We start from the raw sequence: 22,173 nt of genomic DNA, 5'->3' as shown, positions 1-22,173 counted from the left end.
TAGCTTTTGTCCGCCGCGCCGCTTCGCCCGCGTGGAATTCGGTTGTCGCGCTGTTGTCACTCTTGGGCCCTTATGTGACTAATAATAATAATAATAATAAGACCTAAAAGACGAAGTTGCTAGACTATGGAGACAGGAGAAAGTGTACGTAGTTCCAATAGTCCTATCTACAACAGGCGTCATCCCAAACCACCTACACCATAGCTTAAAATTATTGAAATAAAATCACACGTTTACACAATTTTACAAAAAGCCGCAATACTTAATACATGCAGAATAGTGAGAAAGTTCATGCAACTAGACCCTGAAAATAGCCCTCAGCAATCTTCTTAAAAAATATTTATTCTACAACTCTTGCTACATTTACTTGGTGGATAACCCGTAAATGTAGTTAATACCAGCCTAGAGCTGAGAAAAACCAATCCTTCGAAAATAATAATAATAATAATTGGCCTTGACATCTTTTGCAGATGATCTAAGTAGCATCGCGACGACACTTGCGCTCGTGACTAAATAGGCCGATTCGGGACAGGATCCCCCGGCCGCACACGCGACAAGTGTACTCCCCCCAGGTGGTCGGGGGTTGATGGCCTGCTCGAGACGCCTCGTGCGCTTTTCCTTTAGCATGTGAAACCAGTCGTCCTCCTACTGTCGAGAGTGACCCTTGGCGTTGGCACTTACGCCTATTTGTGCGAACTTATATCCGGTAACTGCCACTCTCCGTGTTGTTTCCCACCCGAGGCAGGCGGGCGAAGTGACCTCTCCGCGGATGCTACTACGCCTGGGACAACGACTTTATGGCAACACGGGCTTGCCCAGAAACTATGCCACCCTCGCCTCCTCCCCGGCAGGACCCACAGGAGTGACAAGTGTCGTGTTATGTGACTAGCTCTATGCTAAAAATCACGTTCCGTTTCGACGTGAAAGACGGACAAACATACAAACACACACAGACACTTTCGCATTAATAATATTAGTATGGATTAATTTAAGCAAAGAAATTGTTTTAGTTCATTAAAAAAGTTTCTACATTTTTTTTTAATAATTTATATTAAAACTAAAAATCAATCAAAATAAAACAATAAAACTAAAAAATACAACTATATAATAATACATAGAAAGTGAACAATTGTTTCCAATGTTGCTATTTAATTTCCTTGAAATCTAAGTGAAAAGCAGTGTTAACTCGAGCATTAAACTCATTTTCCCATCGACGTGTCTATCCTGGCTATGTGATCGCTTTGGGTAAAATGGCTCGTTATATGCTCTTGTTGTACAATCTACTATTAGTACACAGTAGGTAGCTACCATGGAATAAAAGAATGAGTTAGTACTCGTACTTGAATTCAACTGCCAGATCTAATGGATTATTTACGCGCGCGTGCATCGCGCGTGTGGCGCCACGGATAGTCTAGTAGGTAATAATAATAATAATCGCATACAAATTATTTCCAATAATATGTTTTATTTCTAATAATTCGGAAATAAAATTACTTATTAATACACCATAAATACAATATAATAACAAAGACGTCATTGCAAAACAAAGAAAAACAGAACTAAAACTAACTTACTTATTCTAAACATAAAACCGGCCAAGACACGCCCAAAATAGGGTTCCGTAGCCATTACGAAAAAAATAAGTAATAGGTATTATTCTAAGGATTTTGTATTTTGTACGGAATATTCCAAGTATAGGTATATTTTAAATTTATACCTTAAGCTGCTATACTAACTACTAATAATTCTCAAAAAAACTTAACCGATAAAGTTTTCTATGTAAGTATACCTACTACTATCCTGAATTTTTTCAAATTTTTCCACCCACCTGTTTAGATTTTAGAGGGGGGAGACTCGATTTTAATGAAAATTTGAATATTTTGCAAAAAAAAATCACTGAATCGAAAAATCGTTTTAGCAACCCCCTAATGGTTTTAAAAGACCTACATACTCCACACTACAAGGTTGGATAAGAAAAAAAAACTTTAAACTTTACGTTTAGGGGAGGTATTCTAAAAAACACCTTACAGCTTTCTAGCATCGATAGTCCCTGAGCAAAGCCGCAGACGGACAGACAGAGACATGGCGAAACTATAAAGGTTACGTTTTTGCCATTTTGGCTACGAAACCCTAAACACAAGCCAAGCCAACCCAACAAATATAATATCAATATCACCAGATTGCTGTTCTATGCTGGCTACGCTTTCTCGTTGTATAAAAATAAGCTGTTTATTTCAAGCAAAAAACAAAAAGCATTTTACAATAACCAAAGCGAGTCCTTAATCCTAATATTCTATAGTATAATCCTATAGTAACGTCGATAGATAGATACACGGATTTATTTCTTAATTGAAATTACAAAATTATATTTTAGACATGTCTAAAATATAAGGGGTACACAAAAAGATCGTCAAGAAATATAAAATTACAATATAAACACGATTCAAATAAAAAAAACAAGTAAATGCTAGGTACTTTGAAAACAGTTTCAAGGCAATGTCCATGTCCTTATTTTTTTTAGACCATCTGTTGTAGTGAAATAACTACCTTCATAAATTACTTACCTTCTTACTTCATTTTAAATCTATCAAAGTAGTAGTAGTAGTAGTTTACGGTAATAATAATAATAACAACAAAAATATATGGCAATTTTTAAAATCAGTTAAATAAAGCCAATACAAACAAAAATGAAATACCTGTTATTATTTACCTAGTTAAATCAAATGTCAATGAATAAAATAAAATAAAAAGATATAAGTACTTAGTCACTGATGATATATACAAATGTCAAAAATGTTGTATTTATACAAACAAAAATACAGTACCCGGCACATAGATTCAAAGATTCAAAGCATTTATTGTAAGACCACAGGTATCTAAATAAAGATAAAGATTGCACATCGGTCTGTGGAAAGAGACTCGGTTAATTTCGGCTTCGTAGAGCGTTGTCACACACTACTTGTGTGACGTTTGTCAGTCGTTGTACAGGTGCACTAGAGTACGTACGCATTTAGATTAAAATTATATAATACAGAGTTGTTTGAAACACCCCAAAACTTTAAATTGTATGATGGAATCTTTAGGAAAAAGAGGGAACTATCCATTTTCTAGTAGTTGCAACAGCTCTATAGATATCCGAAGTTTACATGTCATTAATTTGACGTAAACAAATTAAATCCATAAAGGTGCAATATTATTTGATATACAACATCACTTATTAAATACGATGATTGATGGACGGTCGCCAGTATTCAGAAATCACCGTGAATAGACTTGACTGTCATTTTCTGAAGATCGACGTGCAATCTTTACCGCCGGGTACCTACTGTAAACCAAAAAATACCTACTTGTCCGAGCAAAGAGTCTTAAATCAATTAAACATAAAATCGTTGTATTGTGTTGCCGTGTGCAACTGTACAGCTTCTCTGGTGTACGGGCCGTCTGAAAAAAGACTCTTGTTTAGAAGTTTTTAAAATTACGATGTGAAAAAGTGTCACAGGTGAAAGTAGCCATAAAACATTCGGTCAATGAGGGCTAAAAGACAGGTGAATATCGCTAGATGGTGTTAGTATCGTGAGGTGTTTTGACGTTACGGTCTTGCTTGCAATAGTTGCAATTGGCTAATAACTAAATGAGCCAATTGCAAGCAAGACCGCGCAACGTGAGAAATACCTCGCGATACTAAAGGTAAACGTCCACTTGTCGGTATCGTACGCATCGGACGCATCGCACGCAACGGATCGTAGTATTCTTTGTATAGAAACTCATATAAGTGCGTCCACCTGTCCGCATCGTAAGCAACGCACATATCTATACAAAGCAACAAATCCGATACGTCCGAAGCGTACGATGCGGATAACTGTGTGGTGTGTCGCGTAGTTCTGTATCGGATGCCAACCTGGATCCACGTAATATCAGCATCGAGCCACCTTTAGTGCTCCTGTGCTGAGTGGACTCCTTTTTCGCATTAGTATTTTACCTTTAATTTATCATTTTTTTTTCATCTTAGCATGAACATGTCTGTACCTAATTCTTACTTATGCGAAATAAAGATTTATTATTATTTATTATTATTATTATTAAGTGGACGCCTACCTTAAAGGGGCGGCCACGCCGCTGCTTAAAAAACGGTGACGGTACGGAATCGCAGTGACGCATCGTATGCGCATCGTTTTCATCACACGCTCTCAACACCGCTGCTTAAAATACGGATTACGTGCCGTAAACGTCAGGACTTTAGCGAACAAAACTCGAGACGTTTGCGGCACGTCACTGTGATTCCGCACCGTTTGCGTATTTTAAGCAGCGGTCTGGAGAGCATGCAAAACAAAATACGACAAAAAGTTGGAAACCCTCGATATTGTCATTTCAAAATTCAATATCAGAAAAACGACTGAACCGATTTTGATAAAACATGTCTAAGAACCATCGCTAGAAAACTTAATTTCAAATAAAAGAAACCGCATTCAAATCGGTCCGCCCGTTTAAGAGCTACGGTGCCACAGACAGACAGACAGACACACAGACCCACATAGCGGTCAAACTTATAGCACCCCTCTTTTTGCGCCGGGGGTTAAAAACTGTGCGCATACTATGCGTCACTGCGATTCCGTACCGTCACCGTTTTTTAAGCAGCGGTATGGCCGCTCCTTAACGCCATCTAGCGATATTTCCCCTGTCTTTTAGCCCTCATTGCGTGTTGGGCCAAGCGCATTTAACTGCCTTCCGTACGGTCAAGTATCATGAGCCACCATGGAACTTTTTCAAAGGAAAAGATATCACGATTTTCATTATTTATTAATGCGATGTTACTATGACGTTTACTGTGAAATGGTTCCATGGTGGCCCATGAATACGGTATTTGATTATTTTATATATGTTTTATAAAAATTAAACTACACAATGCCTGTTATCGAATAGAAAAACAATTTTCAAGCCACCTTTACAAATAACAAAGTTATTAAGGTTTGAAATTCAAGATTAGACGGAGAAAAACATACTGGCATGTAACGTCACACGCCAGTACCGCCATACTTGCTGCATAGAGAAAAGCGTTTGAGAGGTATATAGATTTTTCAAAAAAACACTATAAATCCAATTTTCTACCGATTTAAATTTTCTCTTCGCTAAACACTATCTGTGTATCTATATTTTCATAATAATATTAAGATATGGCAAAATCAGGAGTTATCAAATACCGTATTAAAGTCCTTGGCCGTACAATAAAATATATTCAATTGAAAGTTTTGATCACCTATAATAGGTACTTGTTAAATTGTGAAGCCTTCTAAGCTGTTATAGTTTTCCTTTTAAGGGTGCGACCAAACCGCTTCTTAAAATACGGAATCGCAGTGACGTGTCGTAAACTTGAGGTCCTTACCGAACAAAAGTCGTGATGTTTACGGCACGTCACTGCGATTCCGCACCGTTCGCGTACTTTTGCGTACGTTTGCGTACTTTACGTTTGTGAAGTTAAGAAGATCCTTAAATGCAGTTTTGCTTCATTTTTAAAATAAAGGAATGATTCCTTTCAGTACAATTAGCGAACTAAAGGATTTAGGTAGTTGCCCTCCACGGGCCATAGATTTTTTCCAACCTGTATACTATTATTAAGATTATTTTTCAGTTTTTCAGGGCACTTGGCTCTAACAATAAAATTTATCACTTCAAAGCTTAATATTTTGCAAAAGGATCCCTCAATCCAAAAAGGGATTCCCTCCTTTGCAAACTGAGGTTGTACTGAATCCTAAGTATTAGAGTTACCGATCTGAAACCACTGGTTGGCGGGCAGGCCGGCGTCGAGCCTGGCAGCGACGATGGCTTCCCGCATAGCGAAGGGAACCGCTACCGACATGCACGTGGGGGGTTCGCCGATCACTGGAATCCATTCAATACGACATGAGCATTGTATATGTACCTGTAGGAAAGTAGAGACGGGGCAGCAAGGGCAGCTACTACCCTTGCTGCTACGCGAAAATGCTCTTAAGAGACCTTTAGTCAACGAGAAACTCGACAGATTAGATTTTTTTTGTTCTCGGGTCTTGGATGTATAATAATGTATTGAGTATGTATTTATCTACATAAGTAAGTTTATCCGTTGCCGTTTGCTTAGTTTGGGACTAGGTCAATTGATGTGGTGTTTCATTTTTTTTATGCCAATCGGTCCCATTTCTATCAAGGATTAAAACACTCTTTGAGACCAACTAAGGTTAGAGTACTAGAACACCCACAAATCAAAGAAAACTGTTTCCATACAGTTGTAGGGTACGAATTTGCAAAGTGAAACTTTCGCATGTGTTTTTTTTACGAATATGAATCCTTTATGCTTAAAGAAAATTAAACAGTACGTAGACAACTAAAAACTGAACATTTTAACTAAAGTTGGTATTTTAACCCAGTATTGCTGCCTCATCTCAACTTTCGCTTTACGAATATTTTTTTATTAAAAAAAATGTTAAGTGCAAGGATTTCATTTATAATGTACATATAAGAAATATTGTAATTACTTTAGATCCTACATAGCCGTAGTAATAAATTGTATGTCATCCCAGCCTATACGTCCCACTGCTGGGCACAGGCCTCCTCTCAGAACAAGAGGGCTTCTAAATTGTATGTCGTATTGACTATTATATTACAGATAAACTTAAATAAAAGTAATAACACCTGTGTAATGTATTACCTTATGTAACACACAATAAATACTTTGACTTTGAAGTCTTGGTTAAAAACCGCCGTGTACATTAGTAACAGCACCAGTGGCCAGCCAGGAACCAGTGGTCAGCCTTTTGCGTCGTTTATTGTCACAAATATCGCTACAATTAGAATAAACGAATCACGTGTACTTAAATAGAAACTTTGATTCCTCATTGGTTAATATGCCACACGATAGGTGCGGCAGGGGATCAGGGGGAAGAAATAAACTCGTTCATACAGGTGACGGCGGATGAAAAGAGCAATAGTGTCATGTCCGCCATATTTTTTACTTCGCGTGGTGTTCTCTTAAAAGGTAAGAAAAAACATTTTTTATTATTAAATGTGATAGTCTTTTATGCAATTTGGCTTTATTTAATACTTCATGTATTGAATTATATTAAATTTGAATAAAAATATCGCTGATTTTCGTAAATATTGTGGGGGCTGACCATTGGGTACTACTTTTTTATAAAAGATCCAATAGTCGGCCCCGGGGCTGGTCACTGGATTCTTGAATTATTTTTAAAATTGCGAGAAATAGCGTCATTAGAACCGTTAAATTTAAATTTTCAAATTTAGTAAGGCATGTTCTTTCATATTCCTTTAAAAAACCCAGTAGTCAGCCGCATTAAACATTTTATTTTTACGCGGCTGGCCACTAGGTGTTGCCGATCCAGTATTCAGCCCCGATCTAGCTGGGTACAAACGAAGACTGTTAACTGACCACCCATAGACTTTAATACGTTGCGACAAGGTTTATGTTCGTTTGTAAATGTACAGTTAACAGTGTCTTCGATTGTACCCATTTAGGTAGTATTTTAAGGACGTCTGTAGACTACATTTTAGTTTTACCTGGAATAGTTATAAAATGTATTTAGATAGTTAGTATTTCAGTAATTGAGAAGTATTTCTGTATATTTTTCAGCTAAAAATGCCGCCAAGACAAACGTATCCTCAAGAGAAACTAACAAAAACATTAATAAATGACCGGGAAATAATGAATATCTTAAATACAAGTAGCAGTTCGGATGATTAGATAGATATGAGTATAAGATAGATATGTTTGTTGATATACTCGTATAAGAGAGTTGAGATATAAAAAACTAGGAAGATTATGACTGTGATTATTTAAGAATAGTTTTTACTAAGTGGGTACTATTAGTAGATTTGCTAGTGACCTATTTCTCCTTCGTGTGATGTTTACCTGAGAGGACTATTTACATAATATATAAGTATGCATACATACTAATGTCGTTGATTTCCATATAAATAAATATTGATGTTTTTATGATTAAGTTCTATAAAATAAGAACACAAATAAGTACTGTGATTGTTTGCTTGCAATAATATTTCGGTCAGGTGAGTTTTTTTTTGTTTTGATAATTTAGCTATAAGAAATAAGAGAGACCTAAATTTTTTTTTTATTTGACTGGATGGCAAACGAGCAAGTGGGTCTCCTGATGGTAAGAGATCACCACCGCCCATAAACATCTGCAACACCAAAGGTATAGCAGATGCGTTGCCAACCTAGAGGCCTAAGATGGGATACCTCAAGTGCCAGTAATTTCACCGGCTGTCTTACTCTCCACGCCGAAACACAAAAGTGCAAGCACTGCTGCTGCTTCACGGGAGGATTAGTGAGCAAGATGGTGGTAGCAATCCGGGCGGACCATGCACAAGGTCCTACCACCTGCAATATCGTTGATTTTGATATAAATAATGCTCATTTTGATCTCATGCTTATTCATAGTTATAAGGGCTGAATACTGGATTCGTCGAGGCTGATTATTGGATTTTAGAGGCTGTCCACTGGCAAAAAGTGCCATTTTTTGTTTGAATTTAAATATAAATTTTATAGAGAGAAAGATTGTTTTTGACATATTTTGTTTAAAAACTATAATAAACAATTAATCCAATCATGTACTACGTTTCATTTTCCGGCGAATCCTGTAAAAATGCCAGCTTTCCAAACTTCAAAAAGTCGTTATGAGGCTGACCACTGGTGCCCATTAATAGATATTTCTCGCAAAATTAGCAATGTCTAAAGGGAGCATCAGAACATACTGCTAGTAATTCGGACTTGAAAGTTAAGCATAAAATATTTTATGCAAAACGTAATGCATTATTTTCTCGCTGTCAACATATTTATGATTTGTCAAAAAAGAATCTTAGCGATGAATCTGACAAGAATTTGTTCTTGAGCGCGTCTTCAAACATGGATCAGTTACGTACGGAGTTCCAAGCAATTTTAGATTCCTATAATAATGCCAACTTGACGTTAGATCCTGATGCTGCAGTTGACACTCAGTCATGGACATCATTTGAGGACTTGTATAGTCGAATAAAGCATACTATTTCTAACCTTACTTCTGCAAGGTGTCCTGTTGCCGCTGAGAGGAGCTAGGTTCTTCTGCAATGAAAACTCACCTCCCTCCTATAGATTTAAAATCATTCGATGGAGACATCCGTCGATGGCCGCTGTTTTACCAACAATTTAAAGCTATAGTGCATGACAACCCGCAACTTTCCGATGCCGAGCGTGTTTATTATTTAATCGGCAAATTAACAGATAAGGCGCTGTCCGTATGCGTTGGTCTTGCGCCGACTGCGGACAACTATAGTGTTATCTGGACGGCGCTTATAGATAGGTATAACGATACTCGGGCGCTGGCATCTACGTACGTTAATCAGCTGTTCGATGCGAAACAATGCAACGCTAATACAAGTAATGGATATCACAACTTTATTGACAACTTCGATTCGTCTATTAAGGCGCTTCAACAATTAAATATCGGTGACTTAACTGATTTTATAATATTACATCTCGCACTTCGGAAATTAGATTCGGAGACAGTTAAGTCATTTGAAATGTCGTGTCGCAAGGAAAAAATTCCTAAGTACGCTTCGCTTATCCAGTTCTTGCATGAACAAAATAGGGCGTTATGCAGCTCTCAACCGCACGGCTCGCTGCCCCTTAAATCCGCACCGACTCATAATAATAGTCGGAATAAAATTATTTCGCCTGCGACTAGTCGATCAAATACAAATACTTTTGTTAACACCGATGGTTCCGTACCATGTTCTTACTGTAATAATACTGGGCATGACCAATTGTATTACTGTCAGAAATATTTAAATTTAACGCCGCAAACTAGGTACAACTTTGTTAAAGAACACGGGTTTTGTACCAACTGCTTAAGCACTAAGCATCGATTTTCAAGCTGTAATTCACAGCGTAATTGTTCCCATTGTTCACAACGTCACCATTCCTTGCTTCATTTTGATAAGCGACGTCCTAATGTTTCGAATAAACAGGCTCACCGAGAATCGACTTCAAACAATTCGCAACATAAAAATAAAAATTACAGTCCACAACCGAATATTAATTCTAATAGTGATAAGGATAAGGTCGAAATCGGCTTGCAAGGGAACTCGGCCGGGTCTCAGAACCCATCAACCGCTACCTCAGCGTGCATGTCTCGTGACAGCCGCACTCGTTTGCCGTCTACTACATTGCTAGGAACGGCAAAAATAATAATTATTGATAAATATGGGCGTAACCATACCGCTCGCTGTTTGGTGGATCCAGGTTCGCAAAGCGATTATATTACACAAAAATGTTGCAAAAAACTGTCGTTACCTATTTATAATAGTAATCGCTTTACTGAGGTACATGGGTTCGGTGGTATGTCACAAAAAATATTAGGCATGACGTCATTTGATTTTACATCCCGCTTCGAAGGCGGGGAGAGCTATCACTTGCAGCCGCTTGTTGTGCGGTGCATTACCGGACTATTGCCTGACTCGCGTGTTGATACACAATCGATCAATTATTTACATAAACTAGCGTTAGCCGATGATCAATTTAATGAACCCGCCGAGATCGACGTATTGTTAGGAGTCAACTTATATTGCAAAATTTTACAATCGGGAAGGATAACCGGTTAAATGTGCCTACTGCGTTGCAAACAACGTTGGGTTACGTTTTAATGGGTGACGTAAGTGTTTCACAATCAAACGCTCCCCCTACGACTATGTCTGCGTCTTTTCATGTCCGTTCTGTGGAAGACTCGCTCGGGAAGAGTTGGAAAAATTTTGGAAATTAGAGGAACTTCCTCGCAAGCTTTTTAAGTCCTGATGACAATCAGTGTGAGGACAACTACACCTCCACAACAACCCGCGCCGCTGATGGCCGTTATATGGTCACCCTACCTTTTAAGGAAAATCCTGAAAAACTAGGTAATTCCTTTACGATCGCCAAAAACCGCTTCGCTCTGTTGGAAAAAGATTTTCCAGGTCTCCTGAACTTCGCGACCGCTATAATGACGTTATACGCGATTATATAAACAAGAACTATTTGTCTCTCGTGGCGTCTGATTCGCTAGATAACAGCGAACCGTCTTATTATTTACCGCATCACCCGTTATTCGTAACGACAAAAGTACAACCAAGCTACGCATTGTCCTTGATGGGAGTGCAAAATCTGATAAAAATTTATCGCTAAATGATATTTTATTTTCTGGTCCAAATCTGCAGTCTGACATTTTTCATCTTTTGCTAAACGTTCGTATCTTTAGTGTAGCTTTTTTTGCAGATGTCAGGCAAATGTATTTATGTATTGAAATCGAACCTCTCATCGAAGGTTTCAACGTATTTTGTACCGATTCTCTACCGATGAACCGCTACAAATATATGAATTTAATCGAGTGACTTTTGGGTTAAGCTCTTCACCGTTTCTCGCTATCCGTACTCTGCGGCAGTTAGCAAACGATGAACGATGCAGATTCCCTCTGGCTGCCTCTGTGGTAGAACGAGACGTCTATATGGATGATTTGGTCTCCTCGGCTCCCTCTATAGATGAGGCGGTTGAGACTTCCCGCCAGCTTATAGAAATGTTTAAGGCTGGAGGGTTCGATTTAATTAAATGGAACAGTAATACTCCCGAACTGCTTCATCAGATCCCCGCTTCACATCGACAACAGGAAGCTGTATCCTTTGACAGTGACGATGTTTTTAAGATCTTAGGCCTTCGTTGGCACCCCGCGACGGACAATTTCTCATTTGTTATTTCGGAGCTGCCACAAGGTTGTACCAAAAGGTCAATTTTATCTGCTACCGCCCGCTTATTTGACGTTTTAGGTCTGGTCGGCCCAGTAATTCTTTTCGCTAAATATTGATAAAAGAGTTGTGGCTGCTACATTTGGATTGGGATGTTACTCACCCGCTCATATAGCGAATTCATGGCGTCAATATGTTTCTGAGCTTCCGCTTTTATCACAACTTCAATTTCCACGCTTCATGGGAATAGATAAAATTCTAAGGTGTCATTACTAGCCTTTGGGACGCCAGTGAACGTGGTTACGGCTGTGTACTGTATCTGAGAGTCGTTAACGGTGACGAGCTGCGATAATAACTTTGGTTTGTTCTAAGTCCCGCGTTGCCCCCGTAAAGACGGTTACGCTGGCAAGACTTGAGCTCTGCGCGATTTTATTGCTAGCAAGGTTGGTGCGAAAGGTGTACGACGCCCTATCGCTGAGACATCCCATTCATGATATTTACGCATTTTCGGATTTCTGAAGTCGCACTATGGTGGGTCATGTCTTCACCCCATAGATTTAATACATTTTGTTGCAAATCGTATTGCACAATGTCAGGAGCTCGTACATCCTGATAAATTTTATCACGTAGCGGGTTCCGATAACCCCGCTGATTGTGTTTCCCGCGGTCTTTTGCCTTCTCAATTAATTGACCATCCGCTTTGGCATCATGGACCGTCATGGTTATATTTACCAGTCAACAACTGGCCTATTAAAAAAATGATGACTAATCAAGGTTCTCTACCTGAGATGAAAACTAAGTCTCATGTTACTGCTGATCCATGTGAGCACCCACTTATAACATTGAGCTCAAAATTTTCGTCATGGAATAAATTGCTAAGATCCACAGTTTACGTCTTAAGATTTGCTAAACTACTACCGTGTGCTAAAAGTATAAATGCCTCGAATCTTGACGTTGCTGAAAAGGCTATTGTAAGAGCGGTTCAACAAACTTATTTCTCGGAGGACATAAAAAATGTTCAAAGGGGTCGAAATTGTTCACCGCTTATTCGTAAATTGTCTCCTTACATGCACGATGACCTGCTTCATGTCGGAGGCCGATTACAATATTCTTCGTTAGAAGAGTCACATAAACATCCGGTTTTGCTTCCAAGGAATGGGCACATAGTTGATTTAATTGTTGATTTTTACCATCGAGAAAATCTACACGCTGGTCCACAACTGCTGCTTTCATTGCTGCGGCAGCGATACTGGATTCTATCCGCTCGCCGTATTGTACGTTTTCGCATACATAAATGTAACGCTTGCTTTAAACTCCGTCCCAAGGCAACGTTTCCGATGATGGCTTCTCTGCCATCTTGTCGCTTAGAGCCATGCAAGGCTTTTACCCACACCGGAGTGGATTACGCAGGTCCGCTGTATATAACCTTGACTCGCAAGCGAGGGGTTCGTAGCCAAAAGGCATATTTTTGTATATTTATCTGCCTCGTTACTAAATGCGTTCACATCGAGTTAAGCAGCTCCCTTAGCTCAGCCAGTTTCTTAGACGCATTTAAACGATTCTTGTCGCGTAGAGGTCCTTGTCTTTATGTATACAGCGATAACGGCACTAATTTTACGGCTTCCCGCTCTTATCTTGACGAGTTGCATAAGTTTTTGAGATCAGATGATTACTATCAAACATTCTCTAACGAACTCGCTAAGAATCGCATTGCCTGGAAGCTCAATCCACCTAATGCGCCCCATTTCGGTTCCTTATGGGAATCGAATATTAAATCCATTAAGGGCCATTTATTTCGCGTAATAGGTAAGCAAATATTGAGCTACGAGGAAATGCTGACTCTATTGAGTCAAGTCGAAGCAGTGCTCAATTCTCGCCCACTTTACTTGTTAAGTTCTGATCCTTCAGAACCCACCGCTCTAACTCCCGCGCATTTTATCTCAACGACGGCTCTATCATATCTACCGGCTGCTGATCTGAGTCTTGAGCGTCCTGATTTATTGAGTAGATTTTCCCTAATAGATTCTTTAGTTCAATCGTATTGGAAACGCTTTAAGAATGAGTATCTACATAACTTACAACTTCGGGAAAAATGGAATACACCTTCTAATCCTATTTCTGAGGGAACGATAGTTTTAATTAATGTGGAAAATGCACCACCCCTTCAGTGGCCCCTCGGTGTGGTTACTAAACTGTTTCCTGGAAGGGACGGTGTGGTGCGGGTGGCAGAGGTAAGAACGCAGACCAGCACCTTCAACGACCTGTTGTAAGACTTTGCCCGCTGCCATCGCAATAGTTGAATTCTTTTAATTAATATTAGTAGTATAATAATACATAAGTTTATCTTTGAAGGCACTGTTCTTCATTTAATTATTTGCTTACCCGTTAGTTGCTTTATTAATATAATTTAGGTACTTAAAATCATTAATCGTAATAAGTGATCAATAGTTATCGTTGCCACTTCGGTTAGTTTGTTGACTCTATCGCCTCTTTGTTTCGAGGATACCTCAAGGCCGGGGGGATGCTTGCGCCAATGTAGGTAATTTGTCTTATTTATTAAAAAACTGCATGAGAGTGTCCTATCCCATCCTTTTCTAACATGCGCACCCGTGTATGTAGACGATCTCGCTCTCGTTTGATGTGAAGAATGGGCGATCGTTTTAATGTTCGCTAACCGCCGCCGTGGCAGCAGCTATTGCTATTGTAATCTACAAAAAACTCTGAAAATAATATCCATCCGCTAAAATTTGGACAATTATATCTATCAGAGCGCTTCTGTGTTTGTGTGAGTGACTGTATTTGTTGGATTATCTCAATTGCGGCAGAGATCTGTGTCTTTGATCCTACGCACGTGCTGTTGGACTGAATCGAGTCTCTTCTTGGACTGCTGAAGGACTACCAGCCAAGGTCCTGGCGTTGGAGCAGCGAGAAGAAGCCGAACCTGTAAGTGCGCATGTGTTTTACCCTAAATCCTTGCTCTCATGCAGTTCAGTAGGTCTCTTTTTCCGTGGTTCTATCAAACCGTTTTTAATTTCCTATGGATTCTTTCATCATCAGGGGTATTTTGGTTGTCCCGTACTAAAGTGGCTTAATCAGTAAGGAAAAGCCTCACCACGTATTTTTCACTAGATTTTCGCCGGCGACTCCAACTGCGTATAATTCATTTATCGCTATCCGTGTGAACTATGCAATTTTCCTCTAAATCGGTTCAGAGGTTAAGACGTGTTATTAATATTTAATAAGAGTTACACCGGACCGTACTGGCTCAGGAAGACGGAGAATTAGGACGGAGTGGACGAGATTAGGAGAGGGTTACATCCAGCAGTGGAATAAAAATCCTGAAAAAGAAGAAAGAAAGAAGAAGATACTAAGATAGCAAATTAATCAAATCCATGGAAGATGGGTCATGTGCTAGTGTGGGACGCTACTTGCTCTGACACGCTGGCTTCTTCTATCTCCATGGAACCTGCAACAGAGCCGGTGCAGCATCCGAAGCGGCTGAAAAGACAAAATTATCCAAATACAGGGGTCTAGGCACTGAATATGACTTTGTCCCATTCGGTGTCGAGACCCTTGGTCTGTGGGATCCTAGCGCTTTAAAACTTAAGAAAAAGAATCAAAAAGGTTAGTAGACGTCACAGGTGACTGAAGAGCTGGCAGCTTCCTCGGACAAAGAATTAGCCTAGCTATTCAAAGAGGAAACGCGTTCAGCATCTTCGGGACCTTGCCTAAGTATATGACAGTTTCGTTTTTAGTTTAGTTTTCAGTGCCTCTTAAATGTGTTCGTAATAAAAACATATTAATAGTAAATCAAATCAGCCCACATCCACATACTGCTGAGTAAAGGCCTCTTAATTTTCACGCCACTTTGCCCAGTCCTGTGCCAGTCGCAACCACAGTTTACCAGCCAACTGCCAGTCATCCGACCGACGTGCCGGCGGCACCGAACACAAAAGATAAAACTAACGCAGGCCAATAGTTGATAATGTAAAATGCATGTGGGATAGGTTGGGCATTGACGTATTAAACGAAAGTTAATCCTGGCTTGCCCTTGTTGCCGTCTAAAAGATTTCCCTGGGGGGCTCAGTGTAGAAACCCTTTTGGCACGTCGCAAGGCAGGAGTTATTGTCCAGTAGTAGCACAAGTAATAGTAACGCACTTCCGGTGCACACTGTTACGAAATATAAAACCTAAGTTGAGTAACTGTTGTGATATGGCAGACTGACTAGTACTTTGTTGCGGTATTGACGGTCAGTTACGTTGTGCCTAATAGACAAAAAAAAACAGAGCGTGATTATTCGTTGTGTTTGACATAAATTCCGTCAATGACCTATCACGGTGCTCGATACTAAATCTTAACTTTTTTTTACAAAGGCGACAAGAGGTGCGTACGGTGATTTTTGGAACCTGACAAGATTAAGTGTTTCAATTCGCCTTCATGTACGACTTTGTTTGTACAAAGCATAAGATCAGGCAGTTTGAATATTTCCGGTGATTTACTAAATTCTTCTGGGAATTCACAAAAGTCATAATGTGGTCGTCATTCATGTTGTGATAGCTGCTACCCGCGACTTCGTCTAACCTAACAGAGGCCGTATGGCCTAACGTTTCTGATGTTCGCGATCGCAATCAAATAACAGTTTTTGTATGCGAAATCTGACATTTGATTGCGATCGTCAAAAACGTTAGGCAATACGGAATCGGCTTAAGTTTATTTTACACACACACACACACACAAACATCACGCCTGTATTCCCAAATGGGGTAGGCAGAGCACACGAAACGAAATCACGTCGATCAACATCAACATTTTTTTATTTTACAAGTATTTACAACCATTTTAAAGTTGGCATTTACATCAAAAATTATTTATTACGTATTTCTTCAATTATTATTTTTAAGCGTTAACTATTTTTATACTTACCCATATCACTTTGATTAAGTACCTATTGTTCCCCGCTTACTCTTATCATTCGGGTCCAGTACCTACAACGGGAGTAATATTTTAAGCAGGGTGGAATCATCACTAGAACTCCTTTTTCGATATTCCCCGTATTTATGTCTACCTTTAGTGCTAAATCGGAATCGTAGCTTCATTCAATAGAGAGGATTTGAGCGACAAATTCAATCGTTATTTTCATTCCATTCAGAATTTTGTTTTTTTGGATTGGCTGCTTTTATGAGTTCTGATATTTTCAGCGTATCATCTTGATAATAAAGGAAGATGATGTAGAGAGAAAGGAAAAATAAAAAATAATTAAGTAATAACAATGTAGAGAAGGTATACGCTAACTTGTGTTTAAAAAAAAATCTTTTGCCACTTCGCCCTTGTAGTTGATATATTTAATGATATTGTATTACAAAACACTTATGCAAAATTAACAGCTTTTTGGCACTCAATCAGCAAATCCATCAGAGATGCGCGAAAATGTGTTGCGAGGAACATGTTTTTCATTAACCAATAGAAGCGCTTCATTTACCTCGCCTCGCTCTGCTCAGCTGTTTCCACCAGAGATGTGCTGTGCGAGGATGTGTAAATGAAGTGTTTAATTATTGGTGGAAACGCTGCTTAACAGTCTCTAAGCGAAGTCGGAGACGGACGGACGGCCATGGCGAAACATAAGGGATTGTAATTATAATCATAATCACATTTATTTGCGTAAAATATAACACAGGTGTTTTGAAAATTGAACATAATTTTTTGCTAAATAGTAAATGGAACTTATATATTCACTAACTTATACCGATGATGATAATGATGATGTTTGAAAGCCACTGCCGGATTTTTGCTTTATTCAATGAAAGAGCTGAAGAAGCTTTACCACTGAAGTCACGGGCAAAAGCTGGTTTCCGTGAAAACACTTAGGTATTTCAGCGTAGACATTCAAGGGGTCCTAATGAAAATTATTCTTCAAATAGGTATTCCACGTAGGATCTTTCCAGGTGGGAGGTGCAATGCCTTATCGTACGGCAATTAAGCAGATTGCATTTATGTGGGCCCACATAAATCAGGATCGACGCAGTTGGGAAGCGAATTCCCTTGCAAGGGGCCATAAGACTGACGGAGGACCAAAGTCTCTTCTTCTAAGTCGCTACACTATTGACAGAAAGATCGTGGCTGTTGAGGATCTGTAGTGGACCTTCATGACAACTTTGGGAAAATAGTGTGGCGAATTCCCCTTGCCTTCTACATCGCAGAGCTGGAGTCCGGAGTTCATAGTTGGCAATTAAGACACAGTACAGAATAACCTAACCAGTAAAAAGTTGGAAAACCCCCGACTTTGAGATAAAATAATAATAAAATACTAACCTAAAAATCCCCTCCTTGCATTGTGCCCGGTTCAAAGTCCCCATTATCCCGGCAGCATTGCCCCTCTGTAGAGCAATGGACACCTGTTAAACCAGCCACGATCCAGACCGGGGATCGCACCGCCTATACCAGAGACGACGACCCAAGTCCCTAAACAAATCAAGGGCCTCCGAACTCCAGGGCCCCGCTGTCTCCACCGCAACCGGCACAAAATCGTACACCGGCTCCAAGGCAGAATACTTCGCATGTTTCAACCTCGCAGCATTTTCAGCCGCAGAACCAGCCACCCGCGAAGTTTGTCTCAAATGTGACGCAGCGTAGTGCTTGTACATACGTTGCGTCCCACTGAAGACAACGCCCCTTCCGCCAAGAAACCAATGTGAGACCGTCCGGCCGCTTTCCGTCCACCCTACTAAGTCCCGGAGGTTCAAGCACACATTCATATGTATATTTTAGACTATTTTCTTCTTAAGTATGTAGGGATCGTAGCAAGTGGAAAGAAGTGGTCTCTGCCTACCCCTACGGGAAAGAGGCGTGATTATATGTATGTATGTGTGTATTTCCTTCTTGTTTCCGTAGTTTTCCTGGCCCGTCACTATACTTAGCGACTCGTCTCAGTTTAATTCAGTTTTGTTAGGTCGTTAACGGATTCCGTGTCGTTTTCTCAGCCGGAGCTAATGGCTTATAGCCGTCGACGTGGACGAGACATTTAGGAGCAGGCTTAGACCCCTGCTTTTAGTTATACGTAAGATTGTATAAATACACACATCAGAAAGTCTTGGAATGCTTATTATATGCATTACTCTTTATGGTACATAGGTAAAACACACGAAATTAATTATTTGATTGTTAATGCTGATTTATTAGCCAAATGCATATTCAAACTGCAGCTAGCTGGACTAATTAAATAATTATACAATCACATCAGATTATGTTAAGCTGCGCAGGTCAGCCAGCCATCATAATTAATACTATTGAGACTAATCACCTACCCGCAATTTGCAGTGTCAGGCCATGCGTGACTTCTTGATTGTAATGCGCATAACAGAATAAGTGCTTGCACTGTTGTGCTTTGGCGTGGGTAGTGCTGCATAAGTAGCGTAGTAGAAATAAGCAACCTGAGATATGTATGCATAGGAAAAATTCGTGTCTAGATTCCTGTCCAGCGGCGGTGTAGGGGTTATAGCACGCAGCACGGATTGCTGAGGACCTGGGTTCGATTCCCAGCGCTGGTCTATTTTTCTGGTTTTTCTGTGCAGCCATGTCTCAGTTTGTATTTTCGAAAGTAAGACAGCAGGTGAAATATCTGGCACTTGAGGTATCCCATTTTAGGCCTCTAGGTTGGCATCTGCAATACCCCTGGTGTTGCAGATGTTTATGGGCGGTGGTGATCTCTTACCATCAGGAGACCCACTTGTTCGTTTGCCATCCAGTCGAAAAAGAAAGTAATAATACAAGTATAGATGTACTGTTGAACGAACTGATTTACGTACCACTAACGTATAATAATCAGTTTCTCTATGATTTCCTTAACACAAAAATGAGATGTCAATATGAAATAGGAGCACAAAGGTTCCTGGTACATGATTTGGTTTGGTCGACTGTACAATCTTACTAATATTATAAACGTGAAAGTTTGTATGGTGGATGTTTGCTTGGATGTTTGTTACTCTTTCACGCAAAAACTACTGAAGGGATTTGCATAAAATATGGCATACAGGTAATATATACGCTCAGGCTACTTTTTATCCCGAAATAATGTATGGTTCCTGTGGGATCAAAAAAGTTTTAAACTACATACTTATTCTGCGCGAGCGAAGGCGCGGGCAAAAGCTAGTGCAATGCATTACAATACAGTGATTCTTGAAAATTGCATAGTTCCCTCGGGAAAGCGGTAAACGAATTCGACGGAGTCGCTGGCAACAGCTAGCTGTCCATCCGTCTGTACTAGTATGTCATCATCATCAGCCCGAAGACGTCCACTGCTGGACAAAGGCCTCCCCCTTAGAACGCCACAATGAACGACAACTCGCCACTTGCATCCACCGGTTTCCCGCTACTCTCACGAGTATGTACTTGAGCGTAATCGAGCGTTTTGACCGGTCGGTTAAACGTCATTACCATCCCACGTTTATTAGCACAAATCGCAAGAATTTTGATCACGCTATATTAAGCATCGGTGTTGTCTTTAGTTTTCATAAAAAATTAACCTTGATCATCATCTGTTATAATAATATTTGTCAAACGGTAATGACGAAAAAAAAAACGCTGAACATTTATCCCAACATAAATGAAGTCCATGACATATTTTTCCAGAATTCCCATCCCAAAATTTCAATTTAACTTCCAGACTGACGATTCACGCGTTGAAATAATATGAATGAAAGCTGTAATGACACTTTTGATAATATTGAGGTAAATCGAATGACGCGGTGACGCATATAATTCAGATGACGCATTGATGAGATCCCATTTCAATTAGATAGAACGCCGATAGGGCTACAGGCTACAACATGTAATTTACGGACTATAATGGGATTTCTGTGTATACACGGCACGAAAGTAGAGCCTAAAATCATATTTCCCTCTCGCTCGTTTGAGACAAATGTGAGCAAGAGATTGATATGATTTTGGGTTCTTTCGTGATGTTTAATATTTAGACAGGGAAGAGATAGGAGTTTCTGACATCATGTCACCTTCACTGCTGGACAAGCTTCGCCAAATATTTCTTCAACGATCGGTTGTGTGGTATCCGTAGTCGTAGTTAATAAATAATTAATAAAATAAGCGTTTATTTACCACAAAGTTTTACATTATTTAAGTATAGTAGCTGCCAATGACCACCACACTAGGCAGAGCCTGTCTCGTGAGGCCTTTTATACCTTCCGCTGCCTAACTATGCCTAAAAGTTCATTGGCCCGACTAGTACCACAAAAACTATAAAGGTATAATTCCCATAAATGAATAGGCACTATACCGTTAAGCGATTCGAACACAATCCGGGAGTAACGTAAAGACGTCGCATAAAAAATGTATCTTAAAAATGCGTCAAAAGTGAGTATTAAGTAATGAACTTTGAGGCAGATTTATATGGCGCGTGGTATAGTAGCGATACCTACAAGACTTTAATGGACCCAAAACTGTTCCCTAAAATCTACAAACAATTACTAAGTACATTGAAACGACTAAAAGCAAATGAAAAGTATAGAGTATAAAACAAAATCCAGCAAATCGAGGCCCCCAGGTTCCGCATATTTGCCAGCGTGTAAGCTCAAGCGCTTAAGTCAGTGTATGAGTGTGTGTTTATAGTAGGTAGTTGTGATATTACTCGCATTACTTACATATGTGTATGTGTATATTAACACATTCGCTGCCGCATTCGCTACGCGCTACGCTCGTAACGCGTAGCAGCGTTTTTGCGCTTTGTAGCAAAATCTGCTTGGCACTGAATGTGTGAAATAAATGCAAGTTGTTTCACCATATAATTTCGTTGCCACGGTTTTATTTAAGACACTGGGTCGGGTACACACAGAAACTTATGAAAATGCAAAAGCGCCTGGTGGTGATTTTATCTACCAACAGAATGTCCGTTTATTGAATAGTGGTTGGCATTTATTCCTATAAAACGACAGTTGCCCACAAATTGTTCATAAACAATAATTAATTTTCAAGTGGATCCCAGAGTAATTATCGACATAACCACGTTTGAAAGCAATATTTCGCACTCCAGTACCAATTAAGATTCATTATAAAAATCCCAGGCCAGTATTTCGTAATTACTTTAAATTTGATATTTTTACTTAACGAATTTACGATTTTTCCCCCTAGGAATTTCGGCGGGCAAGGTAATTAATCTGTCCGTATTATTAATTTATTTTCCCTTTCGTTTAATATTGTTGGACTAAGAAACGATTTATTGGCGAAAAATTGTGCAATAAAATTTTATTTATTGTAAGGCTGTGGAAAGGGTCAGAGGTGAAGGGAGGGGAGATTGCCTGTGAGAGGAATATAGCCTTAGACTGTTAGAACTTGTTCGCATTGGACAAAACCAAGAGTATTCCAATGAGGGCTATCGGGTATTTTGGTCTACTAATATTAAAATAGAGACAATA

The 22,173-nt window shown here is 39.5% G+C and overlaps 1 protein-coding gene across 1 annotated transcript in view; it reads right to left on the bottom strand.

The window, feature by feature from the left end:
* Nucleotides 1-1,233: 1,233 nt before the first annotated feature.
* The window catches only part of LOC141429467 (uncharacterized), a 114,276-nt gene continuing 93,336 nt past the window's right edge, over nt 1,234-22,173 (bottom strand). Inside the window, exons 14-15 of the mRNA XM_074089775.1 lie at nt 5,764-5,877; nt 1,234-3,441 (exon numbers count right to left, since the gene is read on the bottom strand). Of these exons, the coding sequence (XP_073945876.1) occupies nt 3,371-3,441; nt 5,764-5,877 (185 nt within the window). The 3' untranslated portion in view covers nt 1,234-3,370. The remainder of the gene's footprint in view (nt 3,442-5,763; nt 5,878-22,173) is intronic.

Source organism: Choristoneura fumiferana, chromosome 7 (assembly GCF_025370935.1).
Source record: "Choristoneura fumiferana chromosome 7, NRCan_CFum_1, whole genome shotgun sequence".
Taxonomy (NCBI): Eukaryota; Metazoa; Arthropoda; class Insecta; order Lepidoptera; family Tortricidae; genus Choristoneura; species Choristoneura fumiferana.
This window is presented reverse-complemented; position numbering and strand designations above follow the sequence as displayed.